The 18,434-nt window shown below is 35.3% G+C and overlaps 4 protein-coding genes across 5 annotated transcripts; all 4 read left to right on the forward strand.

Annotated features, from left to right (window-relative positions):
- The first annotated feature begins 655 nt into the window (after window positions 1–655).
- Window positions 656–3,239, forward strand: LOC102626880 (protein translation factor SUI1 homolog 2). Its single transcript, XM_006475142.1, has 5 exons — window positions 656–835; window positions 1,312–1,393; window positions 2,395–2,600; window positions 2,700–2,753; window positions 2,881–3,239. The coding sequence occupies exons 2-5, from the start codon at window positions 1,357–1,359 to the stop codon at window positions 2,923–2,925; spliced, it is 342 nt and encodes a 113-aa protein (XP_006475205.1). The 5' UTR covers window positions 656–835; window positions 1,312–1,356; the 3' UTR covers window positions 2,926–3,239.
- Window positions 3,240–6,065: 2,826 nt separating this feature from the next.
- LOC102626594 (thiamine thiazole synthase, chloroplastic-like) lies at window positions 6,066–8,789 on the forward strand (the record flags this gene model as incomplete). The annotated part of the gene is given in 4 exon segments (NM_001288854.1): window positions 6,066–6,382; window positions 6,494–6,674; window positions 7,607–8,095; window positions 8,232–8,789. Coding segments are annotated over 4 exon segments (1,071 nt in total). The 3' UTR covers window positions 8,394–8,789.
- Window positions 8,790–9,427: 638 nt separating this feature from the next.
- On the forward strand, window positions 9,428–13,907 carry LOC102625903 (DDRGK domain-containing protein 1). Of its 2 annotated transcripts, none has more exons than XM_006475138.4 (9): window positions 9,428–10,068; window positions 10,237–10,363; window positions 10,749–10,863; window positions 11,302–11,408; window positions 11,779–11,880; window positions 11,980–12,141; window positions 12,441–12,497; window positions 12,814–12,850; window positions 13,290–13,907. In XM_006475138.4, the coding sequence occupies exons 2-9, from the start codon at window positions 10,259–10,261 to the stop codon at window positions 13,493–13,495; spliced, it is 891 nt and encodes a 296-aa protein (XP_006475201.1). In that variant the 5' UTR covers window positions 9,428–10,068; window positions 10,237–10,258; the 3' UTR covers window positions 13,496–13,907. The 2 variants fall into 2 exon arrangements, with proteins under 2 accessions (XP_006475201.1, XP_006475202.1); XM_006475139.4 differs by having other exon boundaries at window positions 9,901–10,068; window positions 10,243–10,363.
- A 1,283-nt stretch (window positions 13,908–15,190) lies between these two features.
- LOC102625610 (COBRA-like protein 10) lies at window positions 15,191–18,095 on the forward strand. The gene is made up of 2 exons (XM_006475136.4): window positions 15,191–16,076; window positions 16,346–18,095. Exons 1-2 carry the CDS (start codon window positions 15,503–15,505, stop codon window positions 17,758–17,760), a joined length of 1,989 nt encoding a protein of 662 aa, XP_006475199.1. The 5' UTR covers window positions 15,191–15,502; the 3' UTR covers window positions 17,761–18,095.
- Window positions 18,096–18,434: the final 339 nt, after the last annotated feature.

The raw sequence follows: 18,434 nt of genomic DNA on the forward strand, positions 1-18,434 counted from the left end.
ACCATATTCCCTGTGAAAAAAGTAAATGGTCATTCATTTTGTTGCAAAAGCATGTGTGTGTACACACTAATTGGGCCGGCCAATTATTGCTATAGATAACATAATATAAAAATGTCATATTTTTACTAAGAGAAATGTTGATTCCATATTTTAATAAAATATTATTTTATGAGGCTAAAATAGTTTGTTAGAAAATAAAAATGAATTTACTTTTTTAACACATTCATGACTTTTGTTAAACATACATGAAATCAATTTGTGTGTCGGAAAATGAAAATGGAAACAAGCTGTGAAGTAAAACACCACCTTGGGCCTGATCGGGCCAGTGCACAATTTTGATACCTGGATTTGGAACACGTGAGAACCGAGAGCGTTACGTTTCAGGAAATTCAAGCTAAAAAAGCCCGTAGAAGATCTCAGAAGAAGAAAAGTCACAACGTTTTTCACGAGGAAACGTACCAAGTACCAATAAAAAAAAAAAACTTACATTGACAATTCTACCCTTCATCTCAGTATTCTCACCCACTCCCCCTCCTCACTACGAAAACACACTCGCTTCAAGTTTCACCGCCACGTGATCTTTCTGTTCTTCGCTAATTTACTCCCAAAAATGCGCGTATATGGAACGCTCCTTCTCGAGCGTAGTAACCAACCTAAGCCTGAAAAACGAACTTTGTTTGTAATTTACATATTTGCTTCCTTTTTTCTGGATATTTCTCCCTAACTCTCTGTCACCAAGAACGAGCTTCAGACTTATACGAATCCGATTTAGGGTTTCTTTTTGATCTTATCAGATCGGACTATCTCGATTATTAAACCCTAATCTTCGGATCAGGTAATCCCAATATCCAATTCTGTACGATTTCATTCTGTTCGTTGAATTTTTATTTTTTAAATTATTTTTTTGTTTTTGTGTTATTATTATTACTTGAAATTATTGCTTATGTGTTGTATGAGTCTAATAGATCTCTTCCTTATGTGATATTGGTGATTGTTTTATTGGGTTAATTCAAAAATCAAATCTTTCTGGGTTTTGTAATTTGAGCTCATTTTTTCCTTTTATTTTTTATTTGGGTAGTTGATTTTTTTTTTTTTTTGGGCCTAGTCTTGATCTACCTTTTGAAATTTTATTGGTGTTGCCATTTGGGGATGCCGAAATTTTACTGAGAGGTTTGGGATCTGGTTGTTTAGCGTAGAAGGCAATTGTCAATTGGATGGAATTAATTGTGATTCTAGCTCTTGTGTTGAATCAATTGAATTCGTTTTTATTCGAGCAGTTTCTGATTTGATTTTGTCTTTGTTGTGATCCAGGTCTGAGCATTCCGGTTGTTGGGCCCCTTGCATCAGCTGAGGTTCATGTCTGATTTTGATATCCAGGTTCCTGCTGCCTTTGGTAAGTCCGCTTAAATCTATGACATATTTAATTTTTAGTCTGCACAATTCTTGGCTCTTTGCATGAGAATTGGGAGGGAAAGCGTCTTTTCAAGCACAAACTCGAATGTTTGTTAAAAATCAAGTTCTGAGTTAGTGGGTGTGAAACAACAGAGGTGTAGGATCGGACTTGGTGGCAGACAAGATTATAATAGAATTGGAGTAGGACCCACCAAGTAACTTGTGAAAACATTTTGAGTTGAGTAACTTCATCCACCATATGAAAGGTTTATGGAATTTTGGCAGGTTTATGAAGCGTCATTGAATGTGCAAAATAATTAATTAAAATTTGAAAAACATAAAGGCCGTAAAGATATGTTGATATAGGTTGTAAACGTATGGCAATGTATGTCTTTTATGTATTTTCGCGTGATACCAGATATAGAGGCTATTGGCTCAGGCCTATTGGCCAATGACAGGCATGCTTCTCCTAGCTGACTTCTAGTATGCAGTGGTAGCAAGTTGCTGCTCTTAAGCGGCTTTCCATTTGAGGTTCAGTTTTGAACTTATTGGTGAAAGGTTATGTGGTTAAAAGTGTTAGTTCTAATGCCTTTTTGCCTGTTCTTGAGTTGTGGAATTTATATATGGCAATGGCCATGATTTTTCATTTCTTACTTAAATCACATGCTGCCTTTAAAATCTTGTGGTTGTAAATCAAACTATAAGGACCCTTAATTTTAGCCAATTTGCGTTACAGTTCGAAGCATACCTATATGCAAAGATGGAAATCAAAATATAGGTGCCTTTGCTTCTAATTTATAGTTGGTGAGGTATTCAGTTGTTGACTTCTCATATCATAGTGGATATTTGTTGCATTTGGTTCTTATTTAGCTTATGGTCGTTGAAATGACCAATAACACTTTACCCTTTTTAGTTGTTCTCCTTGTTGATGATGATTTTACCTATAAATTCCTCATTCCTTTGTTCATAAAATCTAACTTTCTGTTCCTTTGTGGGTGGTAGACCCGTTTGCTGATGCAAAGGCTGAGGACTCAGGTGCTGGTTCAAAAGAGTATGTGCATATCCGTGTTCAGCAACGGAATGGTAGGAAAAGCCTGACAACTGTCCAGGGGTTGAAGAAAGAATTTAGTTACAACAAAATCCTCAAGGACCTCAAAAAGGAATTTTGCTGCAATGGAACAGTGGTCCAGGATCCTGAACTAGGACAGGTGCACTTTTGATCTCTAGCTTAAGCGATTAATTATTATCATTATTTGTTTTATTTTATTTATTTTTATTTGATTTCTTATCCTTCTGTTTGTATATAGGTCATTCAACTCCAAGGTGACCAGCGGAAGAATGTATCTACGTTCCTTGTTCAGGTAATATTCTTTTCTCAGTCTACCATTATTTATATTCTCTCAAGGCAATAGGCAAGAGCCAATTCCTAAAGGTTATGGTACGAAATCAAGTTCCTGATTTTTTTTTATTTATTTATTGGGGCAACAGGCTGGGATTGTGAAGAAGGAACATATCAAAATGCATGGCTTTTAAGTAAACAGCAACTTCCGTTTCTGCACATTTGGTGACCCGCGTTCGTCAGTGCAGTGCAGAACATGCTATTGATACTATTAAAAAAAAAAAAAAAATTTGTATGTGCTGGTGCTGTTATATCATCTCCTGTGTTGGTTTAGTATTGTTTTATCTGTTTTTGTGCCACTGATGTTTCCTAGTTCTCGGTTTTATGTAATGTGGGATGATTATGGTTATGTGATGCAGTATAGTTTGCTCGTATGTTGTAAGTACAAATTATTATCCAAAGTTATCATCTAATTTTAATGGGTACTAGAAGGAATAATTTGCTGAGAGTTGGGATGTGCTTAATAGAAAACTATGGATGTTCTGTGAGTAACTGCTCAGGCTGTGGTACAAGTTTGAGATGGTTTCGCTGTGGCAGCTGATCCTAGACTTCAAATTTTTTTTTTCCCTCGCAAGTGGTCATTTGTTAAGAGTAATTGAAAGTAAAATAACCATCGCAGATATTTATTTATGGAGTAAATTCACCGTACATCTAAATGTTTGGTTACACTTTTAAATGGAACGAAAGAAAAGAGTCGTTGAGAGACGAGGCAGAGAGGCTTCTGGAACGGAAAATGTTTTTATTAATTTTTCTGATGCGACTGGTTCACTTGCAGTAGTTTATGAGGGCGCGCTGGGTCAATTACAATGTTGTGATGGGAGATGCAATTTCTTGAAAGTGGGTCATCAAAAGCTTTTCATATTCTATCTGTTAGGGCTTTGAATTCATTCAAAGGGCACAGATTTCTCAGTTCTTTTCATAATAAATACATGATGTCGATTGTTTGGGTCGCCAGTTGTATGCATCAAAAAAATAAAAAATAAAAAATTTCTTATTCAACAAAGGATTTCATGTAGTGGTGATGATTATGATGTCTTATAATAATATTAAGGAAGTTATCAGGACATTAGCTGTGAAAAAGAACCATCGCAAGTTTTCTCTTATCTTTTTTCCATTAGAAATATTATGTCATACGTAATTTCTATTGAAATCTAGCTTGCAAACACTAAACATTTTAGGACATTGGTTGAGCCCCATTTTCATCACCACCGTCGCTCACCAATTTCGCCCACATTTCTTAATCATTCATCCATAGACAAATCAAACACAATTACTTATGCTCAAGTTGATATATACATAGGACATGTGGGATTCCTTTTTTATAACACTTAGCATGTTGATCTTGGAATAGTTCTTTTTTCCTTTTTTTTTAATTAATAATTAGAGAGATGTGTACTTCGATTAATAATTTTAGAAGAAAATTTACTATTTGGGGGTTCTATAAGGGGATACAAATTAGCCTTAATTTTGTTGACGTTGAATGTTTTTTATTACTGAAAAATAAAATGAGTTATCCAAAAAATATTGATGTACCGTACATATATTTATTAGTGAAAAATAATAAGAATTACTCAATAAATACTGATTTGCCCGTACATATATTTATTGAACGTGGTTGCTAGCTTGCTCTCGTAATTTTTAAAATTAATTAGTGCATATATTATATGATATTATTGAGACTTTTATATGGATCTGGTACCTGATGTATCAAAAAATTTCTGTTATTTGAGTTTAAATAGTAATGTTTTCCAAAATCAATCAAAGAAATATGTGTTTTTTTTTTTTCCATTTCTTCTTAATTAATGAAAAATGTACCTAAAATATGTAATTTACTTATTTTTCTTAATGTTTGCTGATAATTTGCCTACCCAACAATAAATTCACCTGTCCCGTCAAAAGATATCTCACGGAATCACTACACGACAAAAGCTTCAGTCCAAGATCACAAAACTCAAAATCATCACAAAAGCCTAAGTAGCCAAATATTAACACAACGACAAGATGACAGCGAGTGACAATTGCAGGACTCCGCAATTGGACGGTGGAGTCCAGTTTACGCTTTACCGGAACCGGCACGCCACTTGCACGAAAACCAGAGAAAGCTGTGGGTAATTGACACGTGAATCCGTTTCTTTTGTGAAATTACAAGAAAGATTAGTAGTTTTCGTTCATATCCAACCAAGTCTTCCTTATTGTGACCCGGTTCGTGCGCTTTGTTCCGATTTTGGATTCAAATCTATATGATAAACTGCAGGGAAATCCACCAAATCAACTGAATCATCAACGGCAAGCAAAATCTTGGCCTAAACGAAACACTCCGACAGGGCATCAAATTATCTAAAAAGGGTTAAAGATCATATGTTTCAATTAAGGATTGATTTAGTTTTCTATTAAAGGAACTATTTTGCCGGAGTATGCTTCATATGATCAAGCCATTTAGTTCCGTTCATATCTTTAGATTAAGAATGGAGAATATGTATTATTTTTACTTCAACCAATCTTTAGTGTTGTGAACTTTTATAAAATAATTTGTATAAATTACTGTTTGATTGTTAATGAAAATATCAACCAATACTTCTCAATATCATATAAGTAACAATTTATAATAGGGGTTGAATAGTCTCCCTACATTAGGGTAGAATTTATTTTTCTCCGGTATTAATAATGAGGGCATACCTCCTTTCAGCTTTAAGTGAAGGGTTGATATTCAGACTGTGCCACAATAGGATTATTCAGGAGAGTCCCGACTGACTTCTTATTGTAAATATCAGTAGAACTCTAATTGTAATATATTATATATCAGTGTATCAAAAAAAAAATAAATCAAAAAAATTATTCATAATATATTAATGATGGTTTGTTTTATTACTTTAATGAAATAACGTTAGATTGAATCTAATTTATTGTGTTTGTAATTAAATAAGTAAATTAAGTCTAATTTACTATTATTTTTATCAGTATTTTATTTTAATTTTTTTAACCAAATATACTCCGTCCTTTTATCTAAAATATCATTTTTCTAACACAAGTTTGAAAATCTGAAACCTCATTGCTAATTTTGATATTTTACTAAACAACAGGGAGTGCTGCCTCAATTAACCAAAAGCTTTGCAGTTCGAACGTGCAAAATTTTTGTCCTCTCTACCGAGTTTCTAGACCCTTCAAACCCTATCCTCTTTCCACGTGTCCCCAGATATTTTCCTTCACCGCCGCTTTTCTCCTCTCTATATAATAATAAAATCCCACTACCACCCACCGTGACTCACCAGTCATCATCACTGCTGCAAATCAAATTACTTCTCATTATCAAACTTCTAAGCAGCAGGGGAAGGAGGGGTAAAAAAAAAAAACCATGGCAGCCATGGCTTCTACAGCTTTCGCTCCTTCAGTTTCGTCCACCACCAATAAGCTCTTTGACTCATCCTTTCATGGGGCTCCCATGTCACCTTCTCTTCTACGTCTTCAACCCATCAAATCTTCTCGTCCCAACAACTTGTCCATTTCTGCTTCTGCTTCTCCTCCTTATGACTTGAACACTTTCAAGTTTGACCCCATCAAAGAATCCATTGTTTCTCGTGAAATGACACGCAGGTATATACAAGCACGCAAGCAAGCGCACACACACTAATCACTAGGGCTAGGTTTTGTTCAAAAGTGATTTTGTAGAAACACTTAAATTTAAAAGCACTTATGTGTCTGTAGGTACATGACGGACATGATCACTTATGCTGACACTGATGTGGTAGTGGTTGGTGCTGGCTCTGCTGGCCTCTCTTGTGCTTATGAGCTCAGCAAAAACCCCAACATTCAGATTGCTATTATCGAACAGTCTGTTAGCCCCGGCGGTGGCGCGTGGCTCGGTGGACAGCTCTTCTCTGCCATGGTATAATAAATTGCAATTTTTCTTTGTTATCAATCATAATGCTTGTTGTTAACAATAAACGTTAATTTTTTTATTTGGTATGTTTTGTCAAATAATCATAAATATTTATTTAATATCATAATTTTTTAAAATTTTTTAGTTGTTGTTTGTTTATTTTTTAAATAATATTTTTAAGATTAATTAAATTTTTTCTTTTTATTAGTAAAAATTTAAATTTTGAGTTTTTGTTCTGGAGGTTAAAATATTTTTAAAAAATGTTATATATTTAAATTTTTTTATTTATTCCATAATTTTATTTTATTTCTTTTCGTAACATGATTGTAAAAAATTTATTTATTAAAATAAAGTTATAATTTTTAATAAAAATTATTTTTATTAACAATCAAATAATTAAATTTTTTTAATAAAAACTTAGAAAAATTCTACTACCAAAAATTTTATTTAAGTAAGCTTTATAGTTCTGTATATGGCTTATGATAATAATTAATTATATGCTAAAAGCTCTGTTAAAGATATCTCCAAAAAGCTCTGTTAAGGACATCAGTTCGTGTCAAAAAGAGACTTGCTGGAGGGTGGTGGGTCTGATGGTCCCTCTTGTCATTATTAAGGAAATAATTAAGTTTATTTTTATTTATCTAATTATTGGAAATTCCGATTTGGAATCGAGTTATTTCTTCACTTTAATATTGAGATGAGTGAAATGGGACAATATCTTGGTTAAATGAGGAGTTTTGTAATTTGGGTCACCTGTAACGCATTAGTATCATATTTGGACTCTTAATATTCTATTTATGTCTCATACAAATCAAACCTTTATGATTTGATTTTATCACTTCATTAGAATTGCTGCCACACAACAGAGTATCCGAGATTTCGTACAAAACAATCTAGGTCTAAATTGGAGTTAATTGAATTGCCTGTAATTTGAACAGGTTGTGCGCAAACCAGCCCACATCTTCCTTGACGAGCTTGGCATCGACTACGATGAGCAAGACAACTATGTTGTGATCAAGCATGCAGCGCTGTTCACCTCCACTATAATGAGCAAGCTCCTGGCCCGCCCCAACGTCAAGCTCTTTAATGCAGTGGCAGCCGAGGACTTGATAGTCAAAGGCGGCAGAGTTGGTGGTGTGGTGACCAACTGGGCGTTGGTGTCAATGAATCACGATACACAGTCTTGCATGGATCCCAATGTAATGGAAGCGAAGGTGGTTGTGAGCTCTTGTGGCCATGATGGGCCTTTTGGGGCCACTGGAGTAAAGAGGTTGAAGAGTATCGGAATGATTGAGGAAGTGCCTGGAATGAAGGCACTGGACATGAACTCTGCAGAAGATGCTATTGTGAGGCTGACCAGGGAGGTTGTGCCTGGTATGATAGTTACCGGCATGGAAGTTGCCGAGATTGATGGTGCTCCTCGAATGGTACATATGCTTACGACTCTGTTTCTTAGCAGCCTTAGATTAAGAAAGTTGCTGCTCTTCAATCTTAAAACGGTTTCTTGATATAATGTTTGATAATGTGTACAAATAAGTAACAAACGTAAGAATCTGAATGCAGGGGCCAACATTTGGAGCAATGATGATATCGGGGCAGAAGGCTGCGCATTTGGCGTTGAAGTCACTGGGCCAGCCGAATGCATTAGACGGTACATATGTGGGAGGCGTTCACCCTGAGCTGATCTTAGCTGCAGCTGATTCTGCTGAGACTGCTGATGCTTAATTTGGTAATAACAGGCATCATCACTCATCAGCTGTGTGCATGCAAATAAACTCTGGCAAAAAAGTAGTTGTATTTAGGTGGTTGTGATGGATGGTTGATGCGAATAATGAGATAATGTTGTGAGGTTTTGTGAATAAAGTGTTTGTTTCCGGTCCATCATGGAACCTTTAATTTTAATTTCTTTCTCCTCTTGTAAGAAACCGTTGTGAGTTTTTCGGAGGTGAATTTGCAGTTGCGTATCTAGTCCTTGTTATCTGTGTTATGTGTAAGACTGCCCTTGGGCTGTTCCCTTTTCTTTGCTTTGTATGTTTATAACTTGAGGCATCAGCCAATGGGAAAGTGCTGATGTGATTAAGATCAATGATGAAGATCTGAGCTTACTCTGTTTTTGTTGCTAGGGCAAGTATTAACTTCGATATGATCTTGTGATGATCGGAGTAATAAGCTGTAATTGAGAAATTACGTAAGGACCTTTTATGGTGAAAATTAAGTGATTGAATGGTGTACATATAAGAACCCCAGTTTCAGTCCATGTTAGGCTGTTGAAAAGCCGAGATCAATAGCTCGTTCAATTTCCCAGCATAATGCCTGAGATACCGAATCAGGCTCCTAAAACTGGGTAGAATTTCTTGTCACAAGGGAAATAAATGTAGATTACTGAAATCCCGTAATGTTTTGAAAACTATTTTGTCGTGTTAAAACTCTAATTTGAGAGTTGGAATATGCAACGTTCCAACATATCAATAAGAGGATGTGGGCTCTATTGCTGTAATAGGTGGTGTGTGTGTCAGATTAATCTTTAATATAGAGAGAAATAAGATAACTCGTGACCTTGGTGCCTAATAACCGTTGGTTATCGTATCCTTAATTACATATTAGGACCTATCTCAATGTATCCTGATATGTGCTTCTAATTTTTTTTTTCTTAAAAGAAAAAATCTCATAATGTGTAGGAAAAATCCTACAATCCAAAACCAAGTAAATAAATGTGCCTATTAGGCTACTAGCCTAAGAAAGTAATCATTTAGTGCAGGAATTAGTACGTAAAAGTTATTTAAGTTCGTTAAGTAAAGTTTTAATAAATATTTATTATTTTATTAAAATAAAAGTAAATTAAAAATAAAAAATTTAATATAATATATTTTATCTTATTATATTTTAAAATCTTTATTTTTTTATTTACCAACAACTATATTAAAATAGTAAAAGAATCCTAAGGGGATTATTATTGTAAATTATTAGAAAAAAATTATCTCCTTTTTATTTATTGAGGTTGTCAGTTTCAGGTATAATGATGTTTGTATAGAAATAGCTAATGAGCACGAAAAGTAGCACAAAATATTTGAAGTTAAAAGCAAACACGGAAAAAATATAAATTTTAATATAATGTATTTTAATATATAACTTATTACCGACTTTGATATGTTCATTCACCCTCTATGCCTGTGTGTATATAGTTATTTATTGAATTGCAATTCGCTTTTTTAACAATTATAAAAGGAAATATATTTACCCAAATTAAAAAAAAAAAGGTCAAAATAAAAGCCAGAGGGGACAGAAGTGGGACTCCGTTCTTTTTCCTTCACCGTAAGACGCCGGGAACGAAAACCACAACCACCTCCTGCACGCGTACACGCGCCTTGAAGAATCAGCAAAACGTCGCCGTTCTGTCCAGGTTTGCTTCCTCTTAACCCAAACCCTAACCCTTTGCTTTTTCTCCAAAATCGTTCCTTATAAGTCTAGATTTTGTATTATTCTAATTTTCAAAATTTAACGTTCTTATTGGATAATGATTCGAGGAGTACTTGAATAATTTGACTTTTGGTTACTGTAATGTGATTAGTGGCAGCTAAATAAATCGAAAGATGGAGGAAATTTTTGCTCTGGTTCTGTCTATGCTGCTAATTTTCGCTTTGATTCCAATTTATTTGTGGAAACGTCGCTCGGATTCTCGAGAACAGCCACAGGAGGTTTGTAAGATTGTATTTCTTTTTAATTTTACGATTAAGACATAATTGATTAACTTTTTGAAGATTTTAACTCGAATTCGAGCATGTAAACTAGAATTGTTAGATTGAGCTTCAAAGACTGTTTCTAGTAACAGCTTTTTCAAAGCATTGTTGAGGACAGTCAAGTGTGTCTTTCTGGTTATGATTGTAACTGTTGTCCTGATGCTTAATTTTGAAGCAGATTTTAATTTTTTATTGTATTTTTTAAGTTGAAGCTAATGAACTGCTGTTCATGGTTTTGGTTACTGCTGTTTGTGGTTTTGGTTTGCAAGAATATGTTCTGAGTTCTAAGAGCATTGTCCGATGGAGTTGGTTTATGTTTCTTAATGTGTAGTATCGATTACAGGCTCCACAGGTACATCAGAGGGAGAATTTGGTACGTGCAACTGGTGCTCGTCGGATGCGTCGAAGACCAGCTGCTGGAGCTAGCACATCATCAGCTGGAGCTGCAGAAGTAGAAGGTTATTGGTGTTCTGTTTTGCATATACGATTATTATTATTATTATTTTTTTTCACTCTCTTGCTCATGTGTTTTCAAGCTATTGTGTTTTCAAGCTATTGTGGTATATATATATTTTTGGATTGGTTTCTGCCAAATATGGGTTACATTAAAATGCAAAGAAGCGTTTCTAATAACTGTTAGGGTAATTTGGAAAGCTTTTGGAAGCAAGTATAGTGGATGATATTTTTGCCTTTTGGTTTGTTTTGGAATTGTTCTGAGATCCTGTATTTGAGATGTTTTTGGATTTTTAGCTTTGTAAATTTTGAGTGAATAGTGAACATATGCTATCATAAGCCTTGTCATGATGGAATAATAATGTATTACATTTGAGTAATCTGAAAAATCTTGAAAACTGGTTATATTGAATGTACTAATTGTTGTACACATCTGAACACAGAAACTATTGAAGGAAGTGATGATGAAGGTGTTGCGGGTGGACATTATGAGGCTAAAGCATCAAAGAAGAAGGAGAAAAGACGGCAAGAGCAGGAAGCAGCACGGCAGGTACATTTTCTATCTCTTCTTATTTTTCATGCTTTTTTTCCCCCTTTTCTGTCTTGAGTAAGGCCACCTTTCAATGAATGTCATTTAAAGTTAAATGAAATTCTAAACAAAATTATTTAGAACTTTTGAAGAAAACTTTTCTTCTTCCTTTAGATGTAATAGTGAAGGTTTCATTTAAATGGGCATTTTTAGTAACAGAGTCATTCTCAAAACATATATCTTCGATATCCATAGAGTATTAGAAGGTTACGAATCTTCAACTAGGAAAGATACTAGAGCAAACTCTTTACCGCTTATTTTGGTCTGTCTATGCACATCGTTTCTGTTTCTTCTTTCTTTTCCATTGCTTTTTGATATGTTTGATTTGAAGGCGGATGAAGCTGCTCGTGAGTCTAGGCAGTCAAAACAAGACCGTTATGCAGAAATGCGGAGGAGGAAGGATGAGGAGCGTGAAGCACGGGAGAGTGCACTGGTGAGTTGATCACTTTTCTTTTGGTGGTGCTTTATTTTGTATGTCTGTTGTGTTTTTGTAGTAATTTTCTGGCTAAAAATCCTTGCCATGACTTAAAAGGAAGAAGAAGCTAAAGCTCAGAAAGCAAGGGAGGAGGAAGCAGCTGCGTTTGAGTTTGAGAAGTGGAAAGGGGAATTTTCAATTGATGCTGAAGGAACTACAGAAAATGAAGTGCAAGATGGAGATCGGGACTTGCTGGCTGACTTCGTGGAGTATATAAAGGTACTACCCAGCTCTCTACTTATCATCGGGGAGATTTACCTTTGAAAAATAGTGTTTTGACTGTACTTAGTGAGTGGGAGAAATTGCAATTGCTATTCCAATAAGATTTAATTGTCAATTTATTTGCTTTGTGGTAAATTGGAACGTTTGAGATGAACAGTATTTTAGGAAGTACTTGGTAATGCTTTAGGAGTAATCTTGCAAGCATATGTAAGTCACAGTTGCTTGGCACTGAAGCTTCTTGCTTCTGGGTACAGGTTTTGGTGCTAATTGTTTTTATTCCTAATATGATCTTGCAGAAACACAAATGTATTCCTTTAGAAGATCTTGCTGCAGAATTTAAGTTGCGGACCCAGGTAAATGCTTGCTGGTAGAGCTGTTTTATTTTGTTTGTTATATTTTTTCTGCGTAAACAAAATATTTCCCTCTTATCTCCCCAGCTGGTTGCAGTGAAGGAGTATTCTTAAATCATGACTACCAATGTGCATATAGATCTTTATTTGTTATTTTGATCAATGAGATTAAGAAGCTGATGTTTTTGTAGTATCTGTTCTATGAACACATCTCTCAGTCAAATAGTGTTTATGCACTGTGGTTAATCATGTCATAGTTTCATAGTTTTGTACAATATATTGCTTCCTAATGTTGTGTTATAACTTTTGGTCCATGCAGGAGTGTATCAATCGGATTACCTCTCTTGAAAATATGGGTATGTGTTCTTCCATTTCTTGTATTTTATTTATTTATTTATTTTAATGAATATGTTGTTTTAACTAAATGATGGCTCTTCTCAAACCACAAAAAAAAAAAAAATCTAAATGATGGCTCATTGCTGCAACTTTTGTATTTAAGCTCTCAACTTTCAATTTTTCTAAGTTGTCTTATGTCGATATATATTTTTTGCTTTAGAGTTTCTTATCCTTGAAACCATTAGCAGCCCTTCCTGATTAATGGAATGTCATTGTATTTCCTTCTGGTTGACCTTAGTTTAGGTTTTGTCTCTGATCCTTGGTAATTTTGATTATGTTTTTACCTCGTCATAGATAAACTTGAATGGTTCTTTCATTCTATTTGTGGTTTATGATATGGAGCTATGTTCTGTAAAATGCTTGCTAAGGAATTTAACTGTGAATTTGCTCTTTGAATAGGGCGACTTTCTGGTGTCATGGATGATAGAGGAAAATACATATACATCTCACAGGAAGAGATGAAAGCTGTAGCCGACTACATTAAGCGCCAGGGAAGAGTTAGCATATCGCACTTAGCTAGTAAGTCCAACCAGTTCATTGATTTGGAAACAAAAGCACAGTTTGTTGAGGATCTCAGCGGTGTGGAGGAGATTTCTGTTGCTTGACTTCAAGTATGCCCTCAATACATGTCACATACGTACAGGGTTTGAACACAAAATGAGTATGGGAAAGAATGGAAAAATTCCATAAATTCACGTGTAGATTCTCATGATAGGCTACTGAAAAACATGGGCACTGAACATTGTGGCACTGGAGACTGGTAGGGGCATGGACCCCTTCTGACCTAGGAAGTGTGTTGAACATCTATTTAAAAAACTTTTACAAAAAGATGATAGGAAGTTAAATTGTATATTTCTCTCTTTTTCCTTTTGTTTTTTTGTCCTCTTGATATTAGTTTAATTATAAATATCTATTGGAATATATTTAACTGTACTCCTGATCAGTGTTTTAAAATTAGCTATCAATACACTCGATCCAATTCTGTCTTTACATGAGTACAAGTATATAGTTCTTCTAGTACTGTTGATATTTTTACCATCATCACTATTATTATTATTTTGTTCAAATTGTGAGTTTCCGCAATTTTAACTGATAACAGTAATGGTTGCTTCAGCTAAAAACTGTTGGAACAATAAAACTTCAAAATTTCCAAGTCTTTTCAGGGCAGTTGATGATTGAACCAAGGGCAGTTATTTTCCACGACAGCTTATGCAACGGAATAAACTTAAAATGTAAAAAACAAAGCTCCTACCATTGGAGCACACACTGTTTAAGTTGTAAGAATTTCTCATTAGTTATTAACGCTCTACCGTTTGATGATGAAGGTGCTGAAAATGCCGTGACCTTTGTGCTAATAATTACAGTGGTTATAATTTAAAAATGTAGACATTAAGGTTTTTTTGATGGTGGTCCAAAATTTTTTTGTTAAGTTGGAAGACCAAAAAGGGGAGAAAAAAATCTTTAGCCATTGATGTATGACTTGTCATTTATAATTTCATCACATTAATGACATGGCGTAAAGGTAATTTAAAATAGTAAATGTGTCTTTTATATCGTTAGTTGATGGATGACAAATCCTATTATGTTATTCTAGAGCATAATAAATATGGCATGTCGTTTTTAAATTCATTAAAGAGATGATAGTTTGTACATTTTTTTTTTAAATTTAAAGAAAGATTTGTATGACATGTCGTTTATAATTTAGCTATTTAATTATATTCTAATTAATATACAAATGAAAGTTCAATGAAGAAACAATCGATTTTAGCTGTAAAATATTTGAAGATTTTATGTTTGTAATAATTAGTAAATTTTATCAAACACATACATTCAATTCTTAAAATTTATAACGCTCCTAACAGTACAGTTTATACAAACACCTTATTACATTATTGTATAGTTGATTCTTTCTTTGGCATAACAAAAATAAATTAATTCTTTAAATTAAAAAAAATTAAAATAACCCAGTAGCCCTGAAAACCAGCATATATGTAGACATCATCACATCAGTTGGAGTATAGCTAGAAGTGCAAAAAAAAAAAAAAAAAAAACCATAGTTTCACAACTTGCTTTAGTTCCCTACAAATTGTAATTGGTTAAGATTGTATTATATACGAGAACAATTTAAGAAAGAAAGAAAAAAAAAGATAATGGACATAAAAAAGAAGTTAAAAACTAAAGGTGATGGAGTTTTTTTTTTCTTAGAGAATCAGGTATGAAAAAAAATGATGGTTAAAAATGCCTTAAATTAGAAGAGGAAGTTGGGCAAAAATAGAAGAGGATGCAAACGTAATAGTGTCTTTAACAGAAAAAATGAAACAAACGCGCGCTTTCTGTCCTCCGAAGAAACAGCAAAAACTAGAGGAAGAGAACACAGCTTGACCCAGTCTCCGAATTTCTGCTTCCTCTTATAACCTTCTCCTCTCACTCTTACATGGGTTTCCCTCAGACTCCCCTTCTCTGCCTCGCCGCGTTCTCGCGCGGCGCCTGCAAAAATTTCACTCTCCCAATTAATATAAACAAAAAGCCCTTTTCATTTTCAGTTTTCTTTCTTGTCCTCCAATCTAGCTAGCAACCTTAACCCAAAAAAAAAAGAAAAAGAAATATTAATCATGAAAGCATTGAAAATACCTTGTATACTGATACATGTCGTATTGATTCTTGTTTGCTTAAGGACTCAGATTTGTTATGGACAAGATTACCCTGATGCCGAATCACCTCCGGCTCCTCCGGCGCCTCCTCCGGGCCAAGACTTATGCAATGGGATCTTCTTGACGTATAACTTTATGGGACGTGAATTGTTATATCCTCATCTCAAGAATGCAAGCGCCCAAGCTTGGGCGTTTAAGGCGATGGCCACAGTCGTGAATGCTGGCTCTGACGAGTTGAAAGCTTGGAAATTGTTTGTAGGATTTCGTCACAGAGAGATTTTGGTGTCCGCTAGTGGGGCTACCATTATCGATGGAGGTGATTTTCCGGCTGCTGTTGGTAATGGAACGACGTTTGTAGGGAATCCACAGGCAGACTTGAAGACCGCCATTGAAACTGCCGGAGATTATCCTCAGATTTCTGCGCAGATTGAGATTAAAGGCACTCAGTTCGGCGTTAAACCGCCCACGATTCCGATGCCCAAATCCCTCAAGCTCGTCAATGACGGCTATCTGTGTCCTGCGGCAAAGAATGATGGTACCTAGATACATTTCTCTCCTATATTAATGAATTATTTCTCAGATCATATATGCGCACCACAAAAATATGTATATAACTGCATATAGAATAATGATCTAATGGGCAGCGGTACATTATTAGGATCTATAGCTTTAGTATTTAGCAAACAGTTGCATAATTAAGCCATTATGTCTAGATGCTCACCATATAATATAGACAAAGTTTCTCACTAGATCATTTTCCTGAATATACAATGCAAACTAACCACTGTTTGACATTACATACAGGAAGCTACATGTACACATGTTGTAAAAAGGATCCCAAATTCAAGGCTCCGCCAGTGAAAGGCACAAAGTTCGCACCGCGGCAGAACGGCGATCTGTTGCTAAGTTATGATGTGATGCAAGCCTACGGTAACAACTATCTCGCACAAGTAACAATGGAAAATGAGCATCCCTTGGGGCGCCTTGATCACTGGAATTTAACGTGGGAATGGCAGAATAATGAGTTCATTAGCCAAATGAGAGGAGCCTTCACTCACAAGAAGGATATTTCCGGATGCCTTTATGGCCCTGCTGGTAAATACTACAAAGAATTTGATTTCTCTCAAGTCGTCAATTGTGAGAAAAAGCCAATCATTTCTGATCTGCCAGCAACCTACTTCAATGATACAAAACTTGGCAAGCTGCCTTATTGTTGCAGAAATGGCAGTCTTTTACCAAAACTCATGGACGAAAGCAAGGCTACATCAGTGTTTCAGTTGACTGTTTTCAAATTACCCCCTCATGATAACAGAACGGCTCTGGTTCCACCCATGAAATGGCAAATCAGAGGTGATCTCAATCCAAACTACAGGTGTGGCCCTCCTATTAGAGTAGAACCAACTGAATTTCCTGATCCCTCTGGACTTCAATCTACGACCACAGCTGTCGCGAGTTGGCAAGTTGTCTGCAACATTACCAAGTCAGAGATTAAGCAATCCAGTTGCTGCGTTTCGTTCTCTGCTTATTACAATGAATCCATCATTCCTTGCCCAACATGTGCTTGCGGATGTCCGGATCCTGAAAAATGTAACCCCAAGGCTAAAGCGATGTTGCTGCCTTCAGAGGCTCTTCTTGTGCCATTCAGTAACAGGACAAATAAAGTAGTTGCTTGGGCTGGACTCAAACATTTGCCTATTCCTAAGCCATTGCCATGTCCCGATAATTGTGGGGTTAGTATTAATTGGCATGTAAGTACTGATTACAAGGATGGATGGACAGCTAGGGTTACACTCTTCAATTGGGATACTTTACCTTTTGAAGATTGGTTCCTTGCCGTCAAAATGGACAAAGCTTTTGATGGGTATGAAAATGTGTACTCATTCAATGGAACAAGGCTGCCTAATAAGGAAAACAAGACCCTTTTCTTTCAAGGATTAGAGGGTTTGAATTATTTGGTGGGATTGACAAATGGCACTCGGCCTGGTGAGCCTCAAGTGCCTGGAAAGCAGCAATCCGTGATTTCATTCCTTAAGAAAAAGACCCCTAACATTGATGTTCAGAGAGGTGATGGTTTCCCTGCAAAGGTCTACTTCAATGGTGAGGAATGTGCACTTCCCAAAGACTTTCCCAAACGCGATGCCGCACATAAATCTGCTGTCAACATTGTCCTCATTATCTTCATCACGGTTCTGACATTCGTTCTTATCCAAGATCGTTGAGAGTGCACGCCATTGGGGGATCCTTTTTTTTGTTCCTATCTTTCTAAAAGTTCTGTTATTGTAGGGAAATTTATGTTGGTAAGAATTTGCATTACTTATATTTGTTCATCAAGCATTTTGAAGTACTCTTTCATGTGAGATTTTTAAGTAATTACTATTCTTTTCTGAGCTACAAAGTTGGTTGTTCTGCCTTCAGCACAATGGAGAGATTCATCATCTATTTACGCATGCATTTGGGTAGAATTTAGAACAATGAATGGTGAAACCATGTGATTCAAGACAGTGAGAAGTTTGTAACAAGAAGTTGGAACAGAAATTATACTATTGTATAAGAAGAATTTTTATAAGTACTTAGTAGTTGTTACGTATACACATATTTACAGCTATTGTAGCTAGCAAACGTTGCATACTTTACATGAATTTTTTCCAAAGTTAATTATTCATTGAAATCGACATCTTATGGGGTTAATTTGGTTAGTATGTTCATATTGCAATCAAGGTCAACGATTTCTGCTTGCTTCAAATTTCCACTCATTTCAATTCCTAATATTTATTATTTCTACATAAAGAAATGGCCTATGAAATATGAATTCTTTGGATTTCAATATATTTCCTCTACCCTCTGTTAATCGTGTGATAGGCATGATTTTGTGGCTCATCGTCAAGTGTGAATG

This window comes from Citrus sinensis, chromosome 9, assembly GCF_022201045.2.
Source record: "Citrus sinensis cultivar Valencia sweet orange chromosome 9, DVS_A1.0, whole genome shotgun sequence".
Taxonomy (NCBI): Eukaryota; Viridiplantae; Streptophyta; class Magnoliopsida; order Sapindales; family Rutaceae; genus Citrus; species Citrus sinensis.